The sequence below is a fragment of the Xyrauchen texanus genome, chromosome 8 (assembly GCF_025860055.1).
Source record: "Xyrauchen texanus isolate HMW12.3.18 chromosome 8, RBS_HiC_50CHRs, whole genome shotgun sequence".
Taxonomy (NCBI): Eukaryota; Metazoa; Chordata; class Actinopteri; order Cypriniformes; family Catostomidae; genus Xyrauchen; species Xyrauchen texanus.
In genome coordinates this window covers 13575999-13601188 of record NC_068283.1, presented here as the reverse complement: position 1 = coordinate 13601188, position 25190 = coordinate 13575999, and the positions used below count along the sequence as shown (strand labels likewise).

Here is a 25190-nt window from a genome sequence, read left to right as displayed (position 1 = left end):
AAAGGCGGCCCGCGCGTATTTTCCAGCTGCAAGCAACGATTGATAAAACCAGCGCGCGCCGCAGTTGGCACTGTGAGATCTAAATAACGTTTTTATCTGTTATTTTAAATCGTATTTTAAAATTGTCGTTTTATTTGAACCAGTTCTAACTTGAAATGCCTACCAGTACCTCATTGTCTCTGCCAGAGGATGTCAAGGAACGGTATGAAGCTGTATTTGCCTTAATGCAACAATAATTACATACTAAATGTGATATTTTGTTGGTTCGCGTGCTGTGCTCGCGAGTTGTTAAAACATTGCTCATGTCACATAATCGCCGCCTCATTATGAGCTCTTTGGAGAAGTCTATTCGTTTACTAAACTATTCGGCTATGTCTCGCTAGCATGTAGCTGTGCTACAAATCCACAACCTCCATCAGCTCACATTTAGCGGGTAAAATAGGCAGCGACTGGTTGTTTTGATGCGAGAAATGTGAGCGGACTCGCAGGTGTCAGTCTAAATGCATTTGGCGCCAAATACACGTGTCCAAGAGAAGCCACTGCTTGCCTTCTTTCTCCCGCTACTCAATCACGTCATCCAATCCAATAACTAATGATTGCTCATTCGTCATAAACACTACATTTAATGTGGTGTACCCACGCAGATACAAACTAAAGCATTGTTTTTTATAATACACAAACACCGGCTCCCTTTGCATGTGTGCTTGCTTGTTTACATGAGGTTTTCAGTGATAGCATCTGTGCTAGCGTGATCCCTGTCAAGTGCTGATCAAACTAAGCGATCAAGTAAAAAAAATAGTTTACATTTTTACTTGCTTTGTTTAAATCGTGTTTAGTCATTCTGATCTTACAAATGTGGGTGGGCACTTAGTGCGTTGTTGAGAAACCGTTTACCTTCTTGTTCCCAGGCTTCAGGTGCTGGAGGAAGTCGGAGACAGTTTGTCAGATGAGGTGAGCTTATTTCAACCATAGTAATCGATCATGAGATGCAATTTATGTAAAAAAAAAGTACCAACAAGTACCAGTCAAAAATGTCTCAATGAGTTGCCATAATATGCTGAGCATTTATTAGGTTAGAGTAAGAAATTGAAAGTAGCCAACTTGTCCATTTTAAACTATAAAGATTTATTTAGGCACAAATTTGTCTTCAAATATAATTAAGCGTGAACCTGCATTAAATCGAGTATGTCCACTCTTCTGAAACTAAGAACATGAAATGGCCTCAAGTTTACAAATTTGATATCCTTGTCAATGTGTTCAGTGAACTTTTCTGAGTTGCATTAATATTTCTGAAACTTGTGTGATCTGTTTGCTAACAATTCTTCATTGTCTAGGAGTGTGTAAAGGAAAAGCTCCGGTTACTACAGGAGTTCCTGCTTGCTGAAACTCGGGACCAGCTCAAAATACTTGAGGACAAGTTAAAGAGCTCAGAACTATCCACTGTGAGATACTCTTCCCTTTCTACTGTTTCTTTTTCTTCTGAAACAAAATTCTCAAATGCGATTTTGTCTTTGTGTAGGAGGTGTACACATCTGAGGTGAAGGCAGTTCTGACGAAAGCTCTGGGAGTTGGCAAGGAGGATGATAATGTGGGGCAGAATGGACATTCAAATGTATTCTCTGAAAATGGATCTCATAAAGACAATACCGAGCAGGATGGAGCCATGGATACTCAGGAGGATGGGGATGTAATGAAGTATCCCAGCGCCCCAAGGGGAAAGGGTGGCCGTCGCAGTAAAGCAGACTCTGAGCCCAAGAGTGAGTTGCACAGATTTAAAGCTTCTAATTCTCCTGCATCCATTACAATAGATGCATCTCAACGTTGTATTGAATCTAAAGTAGAATGTTTCATATAAACACATTTCTTCCCACAGAATCTCCAGCCAGTAGCAGGGTTACACGTAACTCTGGGAAACAGCCAACTATTATGTCCATGTTCTCTAGAGTGTAAGTAAACGATTTAATGTCTGAATTTTTTGCCCACTTCCATTTTATGTGGTATGTTTAATGCCTGTAATGGCAGTTTCTTGCTTAAACGACTGAATTACAAAGGAAAATTAGAAGTGTATGTGACAGTATTTAATTGTATTAAGCTGTTGTCGCAGAATTTATAATTCTGGTCTCTTTTTTTTTTTCTTTTTTTTTTCTCCCTAATAGCCCAAAACGCAAGTCTGATGAGCTTAATGGTGAAACAATGAATGGTGATTCAGAAGTTAAAACAGAGGAGGTAAGGTTAATTTCCCATTGAAGGTTTTAATTGGAAGACAATGGTTGTCATATCCTCCTCCACCCCCCTTCTTTTCAAGGTCCATGAAGAGAAACGCCTTAAAACGGAAAATATGTGAGTTATGTTAAAGTGCAATTTAATCATTTTTCTTTTTTCTTCAACCAGGTGTTTAATCTCCCCTTTCTTTTCCAGGCCTGTCACTGAGAACTCCACTGATGACAATTTCAAGCCTGTGTCCACAGCTAAGGTGAGACTCACTCCAGTTTGTTCTGCTTAAATTGTAATGCACTAAATTAATCTAATTATTCTGTATTTTAGACCCCTCCACCAAAATGTTCAGACTGTAGGCAGTATCTGGATGATTCAGACCTCAAGTTCTTCCAGGGAGATCCTGATGATGCAGTGAGTTTGGTTTTAGCAGTGTTCATCAGATGATGCCATGGCCAATATTTCAATAATGTCACTAGTTGTATAATGTAAGGAACCTCTATAAACAGAAGGCCCCCTTATAATAATAGTAACTGGATTAATTTGATATCATTATTATTATGTTTTTTCCAATCTAAAAATGTGTTTAAAAAGAGTGTGCGTGGGGGGGGGTTAATTGCTTCAGGTGAGTCAGGCCCCGTCTTTCACAGGACTGGTGTGGTGGGCTGAAGCACACAACTGTTAATCAGAAAGACTGGTTCGATCCCCACAGCCACCACCATTGTGTCCTTGAGCAAGGCACTTAACTCAAGGTTGCTCCGGCGGGATTGTCACTGTAATAAGTGCACTGTAAGTCGCTTTGGATAAAAGCGTCTGTCAAATGTATGGCTGCACGATTTGGGGAAAATGTCATATTGCGATTATTGAGGCTAATATTGCGATATGCGATTGTGATATAATAAACAAATGGTATCATGAGTCAACTTGCTTGGTTATCAAGTAAATTGCACAAATAGATTACTGATAATGCTGAAATGTGTATTTTTCAACTCATACATACTAGTAACAACAACTGTAAATGCTGTGTTTTCAAATTAAAATAATATTTTTACTAAATTAAATAACATCTTTGCATTACTGCAAACTTGTTATTTTCTCAAGATTACACCTAAATAAAATGGAACAATAAATAAGAACATACAAATTTTCATGAAAATAAGATTGTCCAAACAAACAGGGACATTTAAGCAGGATGTAACATGTACTTTCTATAAACTCTTTTGAAAAGGAAACTGGATATAAAAGTGTGGTTCACTCAAACCACTAAATGTGTGGATCATTTTCTGAAATCCCACTTTGCTAACGGTGCATCATGTCTTTTTATATTTCTGTGAAGACTTGTCATTTACATTTATGCATTTGGCAGACACTTTTATCCAAAGTGACTTACAGTGCACTTATTACAGGGACAACCTGGAGTTAAGTGCCGTACTCAAGGACACAATGGTGGTGGCTGTGGGGATCGAACCAGCGACCTTCTGATTACCAATTATGTGCTTTAGCCCACTATGCCACCACCACTCGTCATATGGCGTGACACTCGCAAACACATCTGTAATTGTGCTTTGTTTGGCTTACTGTGCTTTTTAATGTAGTTTTAGTCACTGAAAACTGGAATCATTTTGGCCATAAGAGTATTATTGATAAGCATTTGTCAATCTTGTCTATCCAAATCGTGTGCGTGTGTGTGTGTAATATAACATACACACACACTTTGTTGTCATTTTAGTGTTGTTTTTCACATAAGATTGATCTTATCATGATTATCTCATCAATGATGCTACACGTTGCAAACTACAGACAGCGGGGGTGAGAGACGAACGTCTCCGTGTTAGAGTGCGTATCACCCGGCAGAACTTTAAATCTCTCCCGGTCTGGACTCCTGCTCAGATTGTGTCTGTTCCGTGACTGGTTGAACCGCACTCTGACCGCACCGAAAATGACAGTTTTGGAGTTTGTGTTTATTTACCTGGCACGCTCCGGTATAATATCAACTTGAATTAAGGATGAAATAAAGCTATATCGCCAAGCTATGATCAGTGTTATTTTTCTGGCCACCAGTTCAGTGTCGGTCTGCTCGGCATCTATCTCCACGCTGAACACCGTAAACTGACATGACCACACGTGCCAATTCCTAAACTGAGATTGACAGGTCATCTTTTTATTAGCGGTGTAGAAAATGGGCAAACAGCTCTCAGAGAGAATGGGCTGTAACGTCCACACATGCACTTACTTATTTAATATAATCGCAGCGTTTTACCATCATATAATCGCACAGGCTGACATCGTTATTGTGATATGATTTATTGTGCAGCACTAGTCAAATGCATAAATGAAGTGTAAAATGTAATGTAAGCTGACGTGTTTTTTTTTTTTTTTCCACTTGAGCAGCTCAAGTAGACTACTTTTCTAAAGTGCCAGCTGTTAAATTACTTAAAATATTTTATTCTGTAACAGGATCTAATATTTTAGGTTTATATGTTATGTTCATGTTTCTCATAGGCCTGTTCTTTTATATTTATTTACATAACTTTGTTATAACTTAATAGAATGGCTGTCCTTTTATTTTTGTAGTAGATCAATGCACAAACGTATCTTTTTAAAATAATATTTAGACTTTGCTTGCCTGTCGAAATTATTAACAATGTGCTGACTGTTACACAATATGTTGGGTAACGTTTACTTGGTGAATTTTGTATTGGCCTGTGTTGGTTGCCTGAATTCCTGTCAGTAGTTTTGTGTAATGTACAATGATCATAATGCAAAGTCTTTGCTTGACATTTTTTATTTTTTTTTATTTCCGCTCACATACCTGTGTATTTCTCATTTTAATGTTGTACATAATATTTGGCACTCTTAAAATACTTTAATATTGTCTGGTAGCTGGATGAACCAGAGATGTTAACGGACGAGCGTCTCTCCCTTTTTGATGCAAATGAGGATGGTTTTGAGAGTTATGAAGACCTGCCCCAGCACAAGATTACTAATTTCAGGTAATATGGAGAGAGACCTCAAATTTAACACCCATTTAAAAGATTTTGTCAATCTAACTAACCCATGTTGTCATTCTCATTCACAGCGTTTATGACAAGCATGGACACCTGTGTCCTTTTGACTCTGGCCTCATTGAGAAAAATGTGGAACTCTACTTCAGTTGTGCCGTTAAGCCCATATATGATGACAACCCGTGCATGGATGGTGTGTTCCTAGACTGTCCAAATAATGACTGCGGTTGTTTTGTTTTTATGATTTGAGCATTTTGACATCACCCATTTCAGACTGACTTCTCTCTCTTCTCTCCAGGTGGTGTTCCTGCCAAAAAGCTTGGACCCATCAATGCTTGGTGGATCACTGGGTTTGATGGTGGCGAGAAAGCATTGATTGGTTTCACTACAGGTAACCTTTAAGTCATCCCTTGATGTAACAACAGTGCTGTGTGTTGATGCAGAAGTATCAGTTGGGTTAATTTCACTTGCATAGAAATAAAACCCCTGCCTATTTTACTAATGTTACTTCAGCTCTTAGTTCTATTATGTGCATTTATATTCTTTCAGCACAAAACTATTAATTTTAGTTTGGTCTATAATAGCCATTTATTGATTATCAGCCATAGTTTGTTAATTGTGAACTTATTAATATTGGCCAGAATTTCAGTGTTGGCACTTTCCTACAATTAATCATGTCTTCTCCACACAGCATTTGCTGACTACATCCTAATGGACCCCAGCGAGGAGTATTCCCAAATTTTTGCTCTGATGCAAGAGAAGATCTACATGAGCAAGATTGTGGTTGAATTTCTTCAAAAGAACCAGGATGCTACATATGAGGACCTGCTGAATAAAATTGAAGTAAGTTTATTCGTGTCATGGCTCTTTATTTGTTTGTCTGTCATTTGCATTTTCTGACCAGTTTCCTCAATGTCTTTAGACTACAGTTCCTCCTGCTGGGCTGAACTTCAACCGCTTCACCGAGGACACACTGCTGCGCCATGCCCAGTTTGTGGTGGAGCAAGTGGAGAGCTACGACGAGGCTGGAGACTCTGATGAGCAGCCCATCATCGTTACTCCCTGCATGCGAGACTTGATCAAGCTGGCTGGTGTTACTTTGGGCAAGAGGTTTGTTTCGTTTGGCAAAGTTCTTGTGATGCCTTATTTACTTAACTGTTTCAGTGTACTTTGGGTAGTGTTGACCGTTTTAATGGGAATCCAGAAAGTAGTAAATCTGCTGACTTAATTAGCCAACACGTTTAATTTGCTGTATAAATTTGCAAGGGATTATCTGAAATTGACTAAGTAAAACTGTGTAGTTTGTGCCGAGATTCTCTTTGGACCTGCCAATGGCTGATTAATTGTACAGTATTATGCTTTGCAGTGATATTGTAATATTTTCTGGAACAAGCACAAGGAGCTAAAGCTTGCCAATGCTGATCTTCAAAATTCCAAATATCAGTTCAAGATCTAATGAATGTGAAGCACTATGTAACTTAATGATGGAAGAAAAGAGGTCTGAAACATATCTTTGTGCTTGTTCTCTGATCTCATGTTTCTAATGTTCCTCTAACCTTTACCTAAAGCAGCCGACAGCTGTACTGGTATGTAGCTGAAACCTGATATTTCAATTGTGTGGTGTGACCCCCCCCCCCCTCCCCCCCCCTCTTATCAGTGGCTACCCCACTGGTTCAAATTTGTGTTTTTCATGGATAACTGATGTTTGGGCTCCCATTGTTTGAATTTAAGTGGCCCCTTTGGAGAAGCTAAAAGGAAGGAACAATTTCCTTGTTCTGTATTGAATTGATCTAGTACTTGAGTTTGTGCTGAAACTCATCACCCAGCCTCGACAAAATGTCAATCCACTCTATCTCCTATGACCTCATACATGTACATGCATGGCTTAATTTCAGTTTGGCTATTTGTGAACTGTTCTGTTTGTGGCTCAAGATATCTTTGGTATTTCCTTCTTTAGGAGAGCGGCCAGAAGACAGGCCATTCGTCATCCCACCAAGATTGAGAAGGACATCAAGGGCCCAACTAAAGCCACCACCACTAAACTGGTCTACCAGATCTTTGACACTTTCTTCTCTGATCAGATTGACCAGAACAATAAGGAGGGAGGTGGAGTGAAGAGGCAGCGCTGTGGTGTCTGTGAGGTGAGTTGAGAATTTCTTTGGTTTGTAACTCAATGAAGCTGTAATTTGCAAGTCATTATGTGTTGTTGTTGTTGTTTTTTTTACCCCAGGTGTGTCAAGCACCAGACTGTGGCAAATGTTCAGCCTGTAAAGATATGATCAAGTTTGGAGGTAGTGGCAGGAGTAAACAGGCCTGTCAGAAGAGAAGGTATGCTTAATCTGTCCAGTCATACTTGCTTCACTGTAGACCATGTTTGCCCAATCCAACTGCCTGGCAACAAAATGAAGTGCTTTTTGTAAACTTCTTAAATCATCTATTTTTTTATTATTATTTTTCTTCATCACAACATTCCAAGTTTTCAGCTTGGACACCAGGTTTGTGTACATGACAGGCTTTTAAAATGGCCGGGGTTAAATGTCTATTGGCTTAACTGCTGAGCGGCCTTGCATGAATTTTTTTCACAAAACAAATACAAAATTTGAATGGTCGTTCACAGTATGACCAGTAACATGCATTAAGATTTTTATTTATTTTTTTATTTTTTTTCATGCCTTCTTTAAAGTTAAATGGGTGTCTTGTCCCTTTCCAGATGTCCCAACCTGGCAGTGAAGGAAGCGGAGGACGATGAGAATCTGGATGAGGAAGAGGTCTTGCCACTTAAAGAGAAAAAGAAAATATCTCAGACCAAGAAGAAAAAAGAGACAAAGAATAAAATCAGCTGGGTGGGAGAGCCTATAAGGGTATGTGCTCTTATAATGCACTGTCCACTTTCAAGATTGAAAATATTTAGTAATGGACCAATGTATTGTCAGTTACATAATTTACTTCATTGTAGATTAGTGCAAATTTAAGTATTTTCTCAGTTAATTATGTAAAATGTCATTTAAAATTCAGTTGTGTAGGCTAGATCTTATTTGCTCCCATTAAATCACTGGTCGCCCACTGAAAGTATTGCTTTTGTTTTTTCAGACTGAGGGAAAGAAGAAATACTACATGAAAATGAGTGTGGGGAATGAGGTGCTGGAGGTGGGCGACTGCGTGTCCGTCAGCCCTGATGACCCGTCTCATCCTCTCTATTTGGCCAGGTAACCTTCAACAGATAAGGAATCCTCATTTCATTATGTACATTGCTTCAGTTGCTGAAGTTTTCCTTCAATTTTTAGGATTACAGCACTGTGGGAGGACACTGAGAAGATGTTCCATGCTCACTGGTTCTGTCGTGGCACTGACACCGTTCTTGGCGAATCATCTGACCCTCTGGAGCTCTTCCTCGTGGACGAGTGTGAAGATATGCAGCTGAGTTTCGTTCATGGCAAAGTCAATGTTTTCTACAAGGCTCCTTCTGAAAACTGGTTCATGGAGGTACAGCTACTGAGATCTCTAGAATCTGTTCTTTGAGAACATCAAACACTAAGCCCTGGATTAAACTGAAAGTTTTAATGTTTGCATGATTTCAGGGTGGAATGGATGATGACATTAAGGTGATTGACGATGATGGCAAAAGCTTCTTTTATCAGCTCTGGTATGAAGGTGAATGTGCTCGCTTTGAGACTCCTCCCAATGTCACATCTTCTGAGGATTGCAAGTACAAGTGAGTCGATTGCTTTTTGGGAGCATATCATGGGAGATTAATACCTGGTATTAAGATGTTTCGGGTGATCCGATCACATGTGGTCAGTGCTTAATACTGGTCTAAATGAGGTCAAAAGCATTTTGCGATCAAACCACGAAGGCAGTCAAAAATGCATGTGACCACATTGCATTTTGGGGTGAATCCTAATCTGTCCTGAATGCATTCCAGACAGCAGTGAAGCACCACCCCTCACCTGTCAATCAACCACTGTGTTAAAACTTTTCCAGTTATGAGCTGCTTTAAAAGGAAATGTCAGATTAGAAAATTTGAAAGCATGAACTTCACAGAACACTGACATGCAGTGACAGATGACAAGCTCTAACTTATGAAGCATGAATACTAGGGATAGGCATTTTGGTAATTTTGTCTACTTGAGTACTCGAGGGCCAATTACATGTTCATAACTGTATAAAATAACACGTCTGACAAACGTCTATGCATTCATTGCATCTTGTTCCAGTGTATTGTCTATTTATTATAGGCTGTTATGAAAATTGTCATGTGAAGATTTGTTGCCCAACTCTAAATTTATGAAACAAAGAAATGTTACTGTAGCTTTAACAATTTCATGCTTTAACCATTCTAAAAAGCAGGTACAAATAGTGATGTCCGATTCAGTGAAGCCTTAAGCATTGTAATGTTATGCCGATTAACCTAGTAATGCTAACTTTATTATTAATTGAATCATCGTGATTGTAACTTTATTTTTTTTTGCTGTTTTTGTAACCCAGCCAACCTGGGGGGTATTTGGAATTGCATAACTCCTGACACAAATGAAGACAAATACTGAAACTTGAGTCATATCTTTTTAATGATGTATTAGTTTGTCAAGGTAATAACATTACATCTAATAGACGTACTGGGTAGAAAACATGTTCTTTTAACAGAAAAGCTCTGATTTGGCGTTTAAATGATTGAATTCTGGCATTAAACTGAAACGTTCCCACTTCAGATGACAAACTACGCTTGGCTACTATCTTGTTCTGCAGTTCACTTGCCTAGTAACCATAGTAACGGTGCACACACTTTCTCGCTTTCTGCTATGACGTGGAGTGCGGGATGCACTCAACGTTGCATGAATTTTTAATTAGCCTGCATTAGTAACAGTTAATTTTGTTATGGTATGAACTTAATCCTAGTAAAGGCAAAAAATATATAATACCTTTGTAACGAAATCCAAGACTTTGTATACCAAATCCAAGGCTTTTAAGGCCTTAATTTGAGATTATTTTTCAATGCTTTTAAGATCCTGTGGGTACCCTGGTTAATGTGTCTTGTCCCATCACAATGACAGTAAATTAATTATTAGGCTACATTACATCAGTCACGTCACATAGTGGTCTATTTTCAGTTCAAAATGGCGAAAAGAGACAAAAGTTTATTAATTTGCCTGATTATTTTTGTGATGCGTTTAACATTTATGACCTAAAAAAACTGTAAAATAGCAAATGTTTAGTTTAGCAACTTGCATCTTATCTCGCACTTGACCAACCGTAAACTGAAGCGTGTCGAGTCGCTCCTTTACTGTCGAGTCGCTTTGCTAAAATTCGCGCTGTGAACATAAAGCCCGTCTACTTTGATTTGATTGGTCATCTCAAATATTCTGACATTGACGAGCAGTGACAGACCAATGAGGCTCCGATGAACACACACACTCGCTCGGCGCCGCTGCGCAAGAACGCGCTGATAACAAGACTGAAGCGAACACGAAGGCTTATCACATATTTAAAGATGGAAAGGGAGAAAACGGGACCGAGTAACACAGCAAATATCGCTCATATATATTTTTTTGACGACGTAGTTAAGGCGGCAGGCGTGTGTTGCTTAGGTGGCTGCCTTAACTACGCCTAACTTAGTTTCGCATAAGTGCTGCGGGAAACCCTGATTAAGAGCAGAATAGAGCATGGCATCTCCTCTTTCTCACTGCATGAATAAACCCACAATGACCACAGATTTTGTGAAACTGGAGTGCTTTACGTTCATAAAATGAATACGTTTGTACCTTGTTTATATTTTTGCGGGAGTTTGTCGCAAGTCTCTGAAGACCGTGTGCACATCAGAGCGCTTGATGTGGTTCATCACATGATGTTCGTGGTGCGGTTCTCTGAGATGCTCAGAGTTCAACTGAATGAGACTCCCAAGTGTTTTGACCTGCACGCATGACACATCATGCAGGGAAAGATGAGGGTGAATCCAGCTTCTTAACTGCTTTTTATTTAGTAAAAGGGACTCTGTATGAAATGTTAATATTTACTTGTTGCCAGTGGCTAATAACAAATTATTATTTATTTATTTATTTTTGGTTTGCATAATGCGAAATTTACACTCATATGCGAGTGATTTGCTCTCAATGTAGAGGGCTGGTTACTTACGTCAATGTGTCGTCCTCCTCAACCAAATAACTGATCCAGGAATATTCCAGTGCAGATATCTGCGTGTGTGTGAGAAATTAGATTGTGGCGGGCAGCCAGAGTCTAGTCAATTAATGGGAAACATCGAATGTGCACAACACCCGTCTGTCCGTTTTTCCTTCAGGTTACCGTAGTAATTTTAGGAAGTGCGCACCAATTATTTAGTGACCGTTTGAACAGAATATTTTCAAATAACAGGAGATGCCATAACCATTGTTTTTAATGTGTTATGTTGATGTTCAGTTTTGAAGATGCTGCATTTTGTTCCATTGAACTGTGTCTGTCTAGCTGTTTGAAACACTCGCCCGTTTTACACTGCCTCATGCACAATGTGTGTCCAAATGTTCGCTGCTGTGTTCTGTATTGTTGCTGTGATTCATGAAGCATTCCATTCAACTGAGTCTGAATTTCCACTTTTCAACTGAGGAAAGTTAAACGGAATGACACCATATTTATAAACATATATCTTTATTACGAGGATTAACCCCTTGAGATGAAGCATCTTGTTTTCGAGGGGGTCCTCCAGTACATCAAAGCAAAAAAAGAACCAAAACAGCAGAGCAAATATCACGGTCAAAAACCGCACAACAAAACACAACAACACACACACACCAGCTCACAATGCTCAACCCCACCCTACCCAACACGATCCCTATAGATAACATGATAGAGAAACAACCACATGACTAGCATTGCACAAGGTCAAGGACTAAGAGTAATACAAAAGAAAAAAAAGAAAAAATAAATTGAGGATAAAAATAACAATAATAATAAATAAATGAATAAAAATGAAGACATAAAAATTAGAATTAATAAACACATGACCATTGAAGCCCATGGTCAAACAAACAAAGACAAATATTCGAAGATTTTCCTCGAGAGCCCTTCAAACGCTGTAAGTGAAGTTAAAGAACGGATAAAAGAGGAAGATTGTTCCAATCATATGGAGCCTTAAAACAAAATGCATACTTGCCTACTTGTTTTTTAACTCTAGGAACAACAAAAAAAATCTGATCATTGTATACGCAGGCTGCATAGCAAATTATAAAGCACCAAGTGTTGCTTGAGATAAACTGGATAATTCAAGTAAAAACTTTTAAAAATAAACTGTAACCAGTGAGACTGTCTCCTGGCCGAAGGGGCCAACCAGGACAACTGTCTGTATAACACACAGTGGTGTGTCCTGAAGGGACAACGGAGAACAAAGCGGCAAAGACTGTTGTAGACCACATCAATGGAATGCAAACAAGAAGCAGGAGAGTTCTGATAAATAATGTCGGCATAGTCCAAAATAGGCAGAAGCAGCTGTAAGACTATTCTTTTCCTGACCGGAAAATTAAAACATTTAACAGATTGATAAAGTATTTTAAGACGAGAGTAAAGTTTGTTTGTCAATGCTTGTACATGAGTTTTGAAAGATAAATCAGTTTCCAACCAAACACCAAGATATTTAAAGGTCTCAGTTGACTCTAAAGGAGAGGAATCAAGAAAACAAAGATTAAGGTTGTTTTCACCTATATCCAAGGTTTTTCTATGGAATAATAAAGAGTAGGACTTCTATCAGACATCTAACTTGGAAACTCGAGTGGAAATCTTAATTCCGTCGAGATGCAGGTGTGTTACGTTACACAGGGCAGGGAGATTTAGTCAGTGACAATCATTCACTTTTATTCAATAATATCCATTAACCTGTCAAAGTTCTTACATTTTTAAATGATAAAGCGTGTTTAGCAAACGTTTGGCAGAGACAGCTGTTCAAAACACTGTTAATTACACTCTTTGATTATTGTAATGATAGCATTGCAGTTTCGTATCAGTTTGTTTGCCATGAGAATTCTCTAATACCCCTCAAAGTCACAACGTAATCAATCTCAAAAATATGCTCCCTTTTTGACATGTTTTAGTTTTCAGGTAAGTGTTAATGGACTTCGAATTAAGTGAAAAGTCTCATGCGTAATCGCCATCAATCATTGTTTTCGTGATCGATCATTGCTGCCACGTCCGAGTCCTTGAGTACTCATGCTCATCCCTATTTAATACAGGTAACTTAACTAAAATAACAGTTCTGCTCAAAGTTGGTGGTGGTTAATGAGAGTCCCCTGTTCAATGTGTAAAATGTTTTGAGTATAGTGTCAGAAAAGCGCAATATAAATGTAACCATTACACAAAGTTGTTTTTGTGCTAGGATTAAATTTCAAATGCATCTGGGAGAAACGGCATTCCTGTTTTATTTGTGCTTTTGCCTTTGCGGTTTATTGTGCAGTTACACATTAACAGTGATTTGATGTGTCGTCATGAAATCAAAGACCTCAATCCAGGAGACTTTTTATTGTAAATGGCAATTTGTCTCACCTGAGATGCATCATAATACCATGTGAAAACAGGGTTCTATGATTTTCCTTTTCTCTTTTGAAATGTATTGTTTGGTGTGCAATGTAGATAGAGCCCATGACAAATTCATAACAAAGTTGCACAAGCTCTGATATTGATGTCAGGATGATTAGTTGGAACTTTTGCATAGACCTTGTGAGCTAAGCCAGTTAAGGTTAACCAGTCATAAGATCATTACATGCCTGTTCTTAATGGTCAGTGGGTGGAAAATGGTTGCGTAAAACTTAATTGACACTTTGAGCAAGAAATCTAATACAAGTGGATTTCAGACACTGATGCTAAAGTGTCATGACCTTTTTTTTTTTATTATTTATTTATTTTTTTTATTTTTATCTTTGTAAACATCATACATGTAAACAAGTAGTGTTGATGTTTCTGCAGGTTCTGTGCCAGCTGCATGAGGAATAAGGAACGAGAGGAACAGGATTCACCTCATGCCTATGAACTAATAGAGGATGAGGAGAGTGACTCTAAAGTGTTCTATGCATTGACAACCCTAAAGGGGGAGCAGTACAGAGTTGGAGACGGTGTATACCTGTCACCAGAGGCCTTTCATTTTGGGTAATTTTCCCCTGCCTTTCACAGATGTTCAAGCTTGGTTTGAGGTTTTGTACATCTTGATGACAAACATGTTATGCTTTTGAGTTTATTTTAATTAATGTACATTTTTCTCCGTAAGGGTGAGGGTTGCGAGCCCAGTGAAGCGTTCTCACCGGAAGGATGATGTTGATGAAGATCTTTACCCAGAATACTACAGAAAGTCTTCTGATTACATCAAGGGCTCAAACCTGGATGCTCCAGAGCCCTTCCGCATTGGGCGCATCAAAGAAATCTTCTGCAGCAAGCGTAGTAATGGAAAGCCAGACACAAGTGAAATCAAGTTGCGCCTCTATAAATTTTACAGGTGACTCCCGCTTTCACTCTTGCATGAGATTAGGCAATGAATCTGCCTTTTTTAAAGGTTGTCTTCAGTCTAGGAAATTAACTTCCAATTGCTCTACAGCAAATCTGTACGTTAAACTGACCTGTCCTTACAATGACTTCCTTTCAGACCAGAGAACACTCATAAAGGACCAAAGGGTGCCTACCATTCTGACATAAACCAGCTGTACTGGAGTGATGAGGAAGTGACTGTGAAAATGGCAGAGGTGCTGGGCCGCTGTCGTGTAGAGTATGCTGAGGATCTGGTGGAAAGTGTGCAGGACTATTCGAACAGAGGACCTGATCGCTTTTACTTCTTGGAGGTGTGGGTTGGGGGGACGAGCATATTTGAAACTTAAACAAGGCTGTTGGGGCATACATGACGAGTTTCATTAAAGGTTTTTGTATGCATTTCCATTTACAGGCTTACAATGCCAAGACTAAGAGCTTTGAGGATCCTCCCAATCATGCCCGATCAGCTGTGAATAAGGGCAAGGGGAAAGGAAAGGGCAAAGGTATTTGTGATTTGAATTATAAAGTTGACTTGGTGCATGGAGGGGAGTGTTCGTATTTTGTTACAGCACTGTCTTCTGCAGGTAAAGGGAAGGGTAAAGCAGCTTCACAGGAGTCACCAGATCCAGGGCCACAAGAGCCTGCGGTCCCCAAACTGCGCTCGTTGGATGTGTTCTCTGGCTGTGGTGGTTTGTCTGAAGGTTTCCATCAAGCAGGTATGACGATTACTCAGTCCCTTGTCCAAGCTTTAAAAGCAATGCAATTAATAGCACTAAGTTTTTTATTTTTTCTCATTCCTTAACAGGCATTTCCGAAACTAATTGGGCCATAGAAATGTGGGACCCTGCTGCTCAGGCATTCAGGTTGAACAATCCAGGCACCACAGTCTTCACAGAAGATTGTAATGTCCTGCTCAAGCTGGTGATGTCCGGAGAGAAGACCAACTCCCTTGGACAGAAGCTGCCGCAGAAGGGTGACGTGGAGATGCTCTGTGGTGGGCCGCCCTGCCAAGGCTTCAGTGGAATGAACCGCTTTAACTCGCGCACTTACTCAAAGTTCAAGAACTCTCTAGTGGTTTCTTATTTGAGGTCAGCAGAACAGTAAAATAATACTTTTTGCATATAATTAATGCTTTCTTGCAGCTATAAATGCAGAATGTTCACCAATATGTTTGTCCCTTTTCAGTTACTGTGACTACTACAGACCCAAATTTTTCCTGCTAGAGAATGTGAGGAACTTTGTGTCGTTCAAGCGCTCTATGGTCCTGAAGCTCACTCTGCGTTGTCTGGTGCGCATGGGCTATCAGTGCACATTTGGTGTGCTACAGGCAAGTCGAAATGGAACAGCATTTTTAATTATTTATTTTAAACATGTGCGCATACAGCCTTCTCTAGAATTTGAATGTGACATCAGTAAATGGAGGGGGAAAACGACTAATCCAAATGGGAATGTCAAGTAATTTGCACTTAAGGGAACTTAAATCATCAAAGGGAAATGTCTGGTTCTTGGGTGTCAATGCCTCTATTTCTTTGGACCTCTGCAGGCAGGGCAGTATGGTGTGGCCCAGACACGACGCAGGGCGATCGTTCTGGCTGCTGCTCCAGGAGAAAAGCTGCCCCGCTACCCTGAACCCCTGCATGTGTTCGCTCCTCGTGCATGCTCTCTTAGTGTGGTTGTTGACGAAAAAAGATTTGTCAGCAACGTCACTCGGTAAGCATATGTGAACACTGAACAAATGGTTTTCTGCTCTTTGTGACCTTTTAATATGTGTGTTTTGCAGATCTGCTTAGTAAATATCACAATCTTTATATTATCTAATCCTTTTTCCAGTGGAAATGGGGGCATTTATCGCACCATCACAGTGCGAGACACCATGTCTGACCTCCCAGAGATCCGTAACGGAGCTGCTGCACTTGAGATTTCCTACAACGGTGAGCCGCAGTCCTGGTTCCAGAGGCACATTCGTGGCTCTCAGTACCAGCCCATCCTCAGGGACCACATATGTAAGGTCAGTCCCTCTTCTGATTTGGTCTTGGAGGTGTATTTCCTAAAATTGACTTTAGTTGGAAATTTGCAAAATGGGTCAAGTGTTGAGAATCTTGGCTCTCTGATTTAGCTTTTGCTTCCTGCACATGTAGGAATTTGATGCAAGACTGCTTCTAATACCCAAGTTCCATTTTGTTTATAAATAAGAACCTTAATTTCCAGTGAGAGGCTCAGGATATTATTTTAGGGTTTGGGTCCCGACAGCTAGTTTCAATGTTGTAAAGATATGTTCAAAGCTACATTGTCTTTCATTTTGGGTAAACTACCCAATAAATGTAGTCTTGCAAAAGAGAATTTCTCTTATTTACTCACCCACATTTGGCACTAATTTTGGACCTTGTTTGAGGATACGTTTTCTATTTGGATGGTGAAGCAACACAGGCCACTTTGGTGGGTGGTTTTTGCTTTCTATCAGTTTGTCAGCTTGTAAAATAAATTTTAAACTTGTTCTAGTTTTGTCTTCAAGAGAGCTCTGTAGGCCTACAGTCAGTATATGGAAGTTTATATAGAACGGCTCTTATATGCACAGCATCATCTAAATGCGATCTTCATGCATGCAGCCATGTCTGTCGATTAGGTGTAGCTGCAGTTTTCATTAACTCAGTCTTTTCAGGCATATGTTTGTTTTTCTGAAAGAGACCAAAGCACCACGAGAACAGTTAACTTACATAGTCACAATGAAAACATGCTGAGAGCATGACTAATACGATGCAGGCAACCAAGTCTGTTTACTTTTGCGCTTGTCGCACGCAAACACACTGTCTGAACTCAAACAGTGCATATAGAGGCAAATTGTTTTATTTTTTTTTTTGACTGACACATGACATTGACCTTGTCATGTGCAAAACTCACTCCAGGGGGCACTACAGAGAAATTTAGACAACTCATGAAAAGGTTAATTGACTCAAAAGTAAACCAAGAGTTGCCAATGTGTTGTGTGTACTTTAGGCTCATGAGAGTTACTTGCTGGTTGTTGATATGATGATAACATGTACTTGAATACAAGTTTAGTAGTAAGTGAATAATCTGAAATTATTCTAATTGAATTACGTGGCAATTAAATATTTCATAAAACCAATACAATTCTTTAAATGCAGTTCACTTTTAATCATGGATCCAGTATTGTTTGTTTATTTGTCTCATATGCAATGGTGTGTCTGCAGCAGTAGTGACTGAACACCAGCATTATGGCTTGCACATTCCAGGACAATGTTTTTATATATATATAAAAACAGAGGCCCTACTGTTAGCCCTGTAACACAGAAAATGCACAACAAAATGTTATCTTTACAGACTCAATATTGTCTTCAAGCAATTGAAACTCAAGTCTGATCATCTTTTAATGGATTGCATACAAACTATAGTAGACCTTTTACAGAGACACTACATCAGTATCCTCTTCTGTTGGGTTCCAAGTAATCCTGGTTTGTCAGGAAATGAACAAGATGACATTTCTGCTAAAGAAGCTCTCAATATGGCAATAACAATGTAAAATTCCGCTGGCCTACTCTGAGCTCTTGTATCTAATCAAGTGGCAAGTAGAGCGTGTGTGTTACAAATTACATGAAATATACCCTACTATCTCCAGCAAACTTTTATTTTCCTTTGAAACAAGACATGATCAAGTGGTGTACACCAGGTGTCGTATGGGCCACTCAAGAATCACGTGTATTTAATCTGAAAGACGAGGAACCTCAATGTAATTACTGCAAGACTCTCTTGTCTTAATAGTCTGCCCTGACTTTAATTATGGCTGAAACGATAAGTCAACGTTATCGACAACGTCGACAAAAAATTATCTTAATCGGATAACATCCTGCGGGCGGGCCTGTAAATGTTAAAAATAAAACTATGCGATGTACACAACTGCTGTGTGTACATTGGTACACATGCCACACATCTTTGGAAAGCTACATTTCTTGATTTTTCTATTGATATAAACCATTTTAAGATGCAGGTACAATCTTTGTCAGACCACCAACATATAAACAAACAATAACAAAATTTAGGCAACTCACCTATGAAGCCTCATAGTAGTCCACTGATCCATAACTTCCGACAAAAACGGTGTTACATTGTCAAATGTCCAAACGATCAAATCAAGTAAAATTTTAGTCCATATCACATCATTACATGAATAAATACTCAGACTCTTGTTGCATCATTTCAAAGTACCCAGCAGCTGTGCCTAATCTTTCATATATTCTCGGTTTTAACTTCAGTTCAGATGTAAACGTTTCCTATATCCTGTATCAAAATGGATGCTGCATTCTGACCTTTCGATTGACACCTCATTTGACCCAATAGGAGCTTCCATGTCCTGTCCATAGCCTTCAATAGCCAACCACAGTCTGTGTCGAATGTAAGTGCCTCCCCCCCATTCCTTTGTGTAAAGATCAAGCCAATTACAGCCGAATGTGTAGATGACGGGTATAGCCAATGAAATTCTGAAAACAATGATATGCGGCTTTAGTTGGAAGTTTCAAGAATGTTTCTCAAAAGTGTGTGCGTAATGTTTACTTGCTAGCACGAGGTGATTTGTGCATCTTTGCGTAAAAGCTGAATAGTGTAATTTTGGAACTGTTTACACACTTGGAGATTGAAATATGGCAAAACGGACCAGGAAAACAAGATTTTCGCTCCAGGATGTGATAGACGAATGCATTCGGTGTGAAGGCGATGAGTCTGGAGATGAAATTTCTGAACAAAATACGGATGATTTTTCACATGTTGATTCCGAGGCAGAGGGAGGAGAAATTACTCTGGACAAGTGTTTTCTTGTATTTTATAACCTATATTACTGTATATTCCGCATAAAATAAGCTTTAGTTTGAATGATGAATACACATTTTGTATTTACCTTTTGTCGTGTGTTACTCCCAGTGAGTGTTTGAACTGTTTGCTGGAGTTGTTTATATTTGTTTGTGCATGTGTGAGGTTTTAGTTCGTTGTTTCTTTCAAATCAGAATCCGCTTTATTGCCAAGTATGCTTACACATACAAGGAATTTGTTTTGGTGACAGGAGCTTCCAGTGTACAACAATACAAACAATACCAAAAACAGCAGCAAGACATGGGTAATAAAAACAAAAAATAATTATACATACATGCACACTCACCTTCATACATACCCACATACACATACTCTCACACGTTGTGCAAATCTATTACAATCTGTTATATAAAGAACAAAAATACAGTATATTATGTACAGAGCAATATAAGTTATGGCAGAAGTGGATATGTTGCATAATATAAATAGAATTAAACTGTGTATTGCACACAATTATTGCTCAATGGGGCAATTGAATTGTTCATTAGATGGATGGCCTGGGGGAAAAAAACTGTTCCTGTGTCTGACGGTTCTGGTGTTCAGGGTTCTGAAGCGCCGGCCAGAAGGCAACAGTTCAAAAAGGTTGTGGGCAGGGTGTCTGGGGTCCAGAGTGATTTTTACAGCCTTTTTCCTACCTCTGGAAGTGTATAGTTCTTGAAGGGGGGTTAGAGGGCAACCAATAATTCTCTCAGCAGACCGAACTGTCCTTTTGTAGTCTTCTGATGTCTGATTTCGTAGCTGCACCAAACCAGACAGATATTGAAGTGCAGAGGACAGACTCGATGACTGCTGAGTAGAACTGTTCCAGCAGGTCTGTGGCAGGTTGAACTTCCTCAGCTGGCGAAGGAAGTACAACCTCTGCTGGGCCTTTTTCACAATGGAGTCGATGTGTATCTTCCACTTCAGGTCCTGTGAGATTGTAGTGCCCAGGAACCTGAATGACTCCACTGCTGCCACAGTGCTGTTTAGAATGGTGAGGGGGGTCACTGTTGGGGTGTTCCTCCTAAAGTCCACAATCATCTCCACTGTTTTGAGCGTGTTCAGCTCCAGGTTGTTTTGACTGCACCAGACAGCCAGCCGTTCAACCTCCTTTCTATATGCAGACTCATCATCATCTCTGAGGCCGATGACAGTGGTGTCGTCTGCAAACTTCAGGAGCTTGACAGAGGGGTCCTTGGTGGTGCAGTCATTTGTGTAGAGTGAGAAGAGTAGTGAGGAGAGCACACAGCCCTGGGGGGCACCAGTGCTGATGGTACAGGTGGTGGAAGTGAATTTTCCCTGCCTCACAAGCTGCTGCCTGTCCGTCAAAAAGCTGGTAATCCACTGACAGGTAGAGGTGGGAACAGGGAGTTGGTTTAACTTAGTCCGGAGTATAGCTGGGATGATTGTGTTGAAAGCCGAGCTGAAGTTCACAAAAAGGATCTAGCACTATAGGTATGATATGTATATGTGTGTTTTACCAAAACATGTTTTGCAAAAGTATACTGTATTTACAGCAAATATACGTACTCAAAGAAAAACGATATATATACACACGTCGAATATAAGGTGTGTGTGTGTGTGTGTGTGTGTGTGTGTGTGTGTGTGTCACTGCTGACCTTTGGGGGAGGTGTGAGTCTCTTTGTTTCATTGTGTAAATTGCTGAGATGTGAGGAATCAAGCTGTAAAAAGGTAGAATACAGAAAAGATGGAAAAGTTGTCACCTTTGTAAATAATTTGTGTAAAAATGTATGTAAATAGTTTGTATTTATTTTTTTATATAAACACATTTTCCACCATAGCACTAGTTTTGACACTTATATGCACAACGTTTAGTTTCAAGAAGGGAAAAAGCTCTCAGTTACTCTGTGTCAGCAAAACTAATAGTGGATATGGAATAATATAGCTCTAAGTGTCTTTCATTAGAGCCCAAAATTATGACTGTACGTTGAAGTGTTCAAAAGTAGTAGCCTTTTTATCTAGGTATATGGCCATGGTTACCAAGGGTCCTTTTGGAGTATCCAAAAGACACTTTTGTAAAATGCCTGGGTGTACCCTTAGAAAAACAAGTGTAAAATATAAAAAAATTTTTGTGGTATTATGAAATTTGAACTTGGACAAGGGAAGGCTTCATGCTGTGATCCCATTTATGTTTTCAAGCTAATAGGTACAAGTTATAGTCATCTGCAGGCATCTGTATGCAAAAAAAAAAAAAAAAAAAAAGATTCTGGTGGAAAAACAAACTTCTATTTCATTGTGTTCAAACTTCTATTACTCAAAATCAGTATCACTTACAGTAATTCTGACTGCTGGGAAAAAAACTTCAGAGTGTCACCTTTCAAAAGTTACCGAAACCATGCATGTACTCCCAAATGTTCAAGAACAGCTTTAAATTTACTTTGGGCAGATTTTACAGGATTGGGAAGAAGTTATTCATTGCAACAATGTTTTTGTTTTCCAATAAAAATATCAAACTCATTTAAAACAATGTACATTTCCTTTTAACGGCTATACTGCATAAGAAAAAATGATCTGAGAATGTTGAATTTAATATATACAAATATTTTAAAATATCTAAATCTTAAAAAAAAAAAAAAAAAATGCATTCACCTGAGCAGCAGCATATAGATATTTAGACTTGCTTTTAGAGAATAGATCTTGAATACAAGTATAATTTGTCTTTACTGCACTCGCAATCAAGTGAAGAAAAATAGACAAGTATATACAAAATACAATTATATATGATACATCCTCTTAAAGCAAGTCTAAATATCTTATATTGCTTCTCAAGTAAATCTATCTTAAGGATTTTTAGACAATTGTAAAAGGAAAAGTTTTTTTTTTTTTTGCAGTGAATTTCTTTACTGAATTAAAATGTAAAGTGTTTTTACTTTTAATTCGGCGATTGTCATTTAGAGGTATTTTTACAAGACTATTTTGTCCTTTATTGTTGCAAGCACGTTAAGTCAGGGCACAAGCTGAATAATCTGTTAAGAGCTAATGATTAATCGTTACAATAATCACAGAATAGTCAAATAATCATTAGTCGCTGCCCTACTTTTAATGCAAGTGGACTACTATTTTATTTCATTCATGAGGGATTTGTTTAAGGTTTTATCAAAGTTTTTTTTTTTTAATTATCACACTTGAGTTTTCATAAAAATTGTAAAAGGTTAAAACCGTATATGTACTGTTGAAAGACTAAAACCCTTTTATAACCGGTTCCTGCCAAAAAAATAGCCTTAATTGCTTACATGGCATTCAACTTTTATTACCTACCATTTTGTCTCAAAATCCACTTGTAAAATGCAAAAAAAAAAAAAAAAAAATGCTGGTAAAGACTAGCTGGTAAAAATGTTTTCATCTACCAGCCACCTTGGTTGGTGGGCTAAAAATTCATTTCGGACCCTGTCCTCATGCCATCCCAGATGTTCTGCGGAACACACATAAATATTTTGGCTCTGTAGGTCCATACAATGCAGTGAATGGTGACCAAAACCTTGACGCTCCAAAGAGCACAAAGGCAGCATAAAAGTAATCACATGACTCAGTGGTGTAATCAATGTCTTCGGAAGCCATCTTATCAGTTTTGAATGAGAACATGCCAAAATATAACCTTTCACTGTACATCTTGCCATCGTTGTGTCTAGGCACCATCATGATTTCAAGCTCTGTTACACTACCTATTGCTTGATACACACGCTGAGCGTTAGATGATGATATAGGAAGTGTAATCAAGCTTGACATGATCGCCAAAGAGGCTGCTGATGTAAAAATTCATATTATAGGGAAAGAGTTGCATTTTGATTTGTTCTCACTCAACCCAGCGGATTGCTTCAAAAGACATTAATTAAACCTCTGCAGTTGTATGGATTACTTTTATGATGCCTTTATGTAATTTTTGGAGCTTCAAAGTTTTGGTCGTCATTCACTTTCATTTTATGGACCTACAGAGCTGAAATATTCTTAATCTTTGTGTTTTTCTGAAGCAAGTCATACACATCTGGAATGGCATGAGGGTGAGAAAATTAGAGCATTTTCATTTTAGGTTAAAGTAGAAAGCGAAGTAATTAAATTTTTTAAATTGTCTTTGTGCTGTTCTAGGACATGAGTGCCCTGGTGGCTGCCCGCATGCGTCATATTCCTTTGGCTCCTGGGTCTGATTGGAGGGATCTGCCCAATATTGAGGTGCGGTTGCGGGACGGCACTACCACAAAGAAGCTTCGCTACACTCACCCTGACAAAAAGAATGGCCGTAGTGGCACTGGTGCTCTGAGAGGAGTGTGTTCCTGTTCTGAGGGTATGTTCTACCACATGAAGAATCGTTTTTTGATTCAAGTCAGATTCTGAAGTCCTAACTTCACACTTTAATTTCTCCTTTATACTAGGAAAACCGTGTGACCCTGCAGACAGGCAGTTCAACACACTGGTTCCCTGGTGTCTGCCTCACACGGGCAACCGCCACAACCACTGGGCTGGCCTGTACGGCAGGCTGGAATGGGATGGATTCTTCAGCACAACGGTTACCAATCCTGAGCCCATGGGAAAGCAGGTATTGTCACAACCCTGAAGACTTCTTCACTGCATCTTGCAGTGCCCAGTTATAATATCAGTACAACTAATTAATCGCATGTCTTCCATGAAGAGGCTTTTTGTCCTAACTTGCCGTGACTAAAAAGTATTGTGCAGCAGAGACCTTTTTGAAGTCCCACCTACTGTAATCTCTTTGGTCAAATCTCATTCCTGATAACACCTCTAAGCATTTCTTGTGATTTACTGGTGGGTTGTCACTGTGTTGACATCTTGATACTGGACTTGTGTTGTAACTTGTTAAGTGGTGTGCCCCAAATGAGTCATTAGTAAAGTTTAACTATATTATAAATACTACTGTTTAAGGCATAGTTTTTCCTAGGGACGTGTGCTTCACCCTGAGCAGCACCGTGTAGTGAGTGTCAGGGAATGTTCTCGCTCCCAGGGATTCCCAGACACCTATCGCTTCTTTGGCAACATTCTAGACAAGCACAGACAGGTAGGACGACTGTATTGGAATCTTTTTTGATTGTTTTGAGATGCATTACCTACATTTAGCACCAACTCCTGTATCGTCTTTGCTTTGTATTTACTCAGGTTGGAAATGCTGTGCCTCCACCCCTCTCCAAAGCCATTGGCCTTGAAATCAAGAAATGTGTCTTGGAGAGGATTAGGGAGAACGCTACAGGTAAATCACGTTTACGGTGTATTTGGTGAAGTGCTGGTTGAACCATCACTGTAAGGCTTTTAAGGCTTTATCTTTTACTTTTCTTCCTCTTTCTCTCAGAGCCTGTGAAGCAAGAGAAGGTGTAGGTTTGTGACAGCCATCTTTCTCCATTCAACATTGCATTTTGCTTGAATGCCTAATGTCTCAGTCCAGTAAACTCATTCCATTTTTATTCATAACTGGTTTGGAGCCCAGCCACTCATGTGGCATTACTATGGACCGTCTGTGCAGTGCCATTATGTGATGTTTATCAATTTATAAATGTGATTTTTGATTTTAAGTGTATTTGCAATATCCACTCTAAGATGGTGGTATAAATTCTATGTAGTTTTTATATGTTGTAATATTTCAAATAAAGCTCTTATCAA

The 25190-nt window shown here is 39.1% G+C and overlaps 1 protein-coding gene across 1 annotated transcript; it reads left to right on the top strand.

Moving 5' to 3' along the window:
• On the top strand, positions 1 to 25190 carry LOC127648026 (DNA (cytosine-5)-methyltransferase 1-like). The gene is made up of 35 exons (XM_052132590.1): positions 1 to 202; positions 909 to 951; positions 1335 to 1442; positions 1520 to 1757; positions 1874 to 1946; positions 2157 to 2226; positions 2306 to 2340; positions 2419 to 2473; positions 2545 to 2628; positions 5098 to 5207; positions 5294 to 5412; positions 5518 to 5610; positions 5911 to 6062; positions 6142 to 6329; positions 6788 to 6805; positions 7177 to 7360; positions 7450 to 7547; positions 7930 to 8080; positions 8310 to 8425; positions 8504 to 8702; positions 8798 to 8931; positions 14157 to 14336; positions 14455 to 14679; positions 14827 to 15019; positions 15121 to 15211; positions 15293 to 15424; positions 15514 to 15796; positions 15894 to 16039; positions 16256 to 16418; positions 16539 to 16716; positions 23670 to 23865; positions 23954 to 24117; positions 24478 to 24594; positions 24693 to 24783; positions 24883 to 25190. The coding sequence occupies exons 1-35, from the start codon at positions 156 to 158 to the stop codon at positions 24906 to 24908; spliced, it is 4500 nt and encodes a 1499-aa protein (XP_051988550.1). The 5' UTR covers positions 1 to 155; the 3' UTR covers positions 24909 to 25190.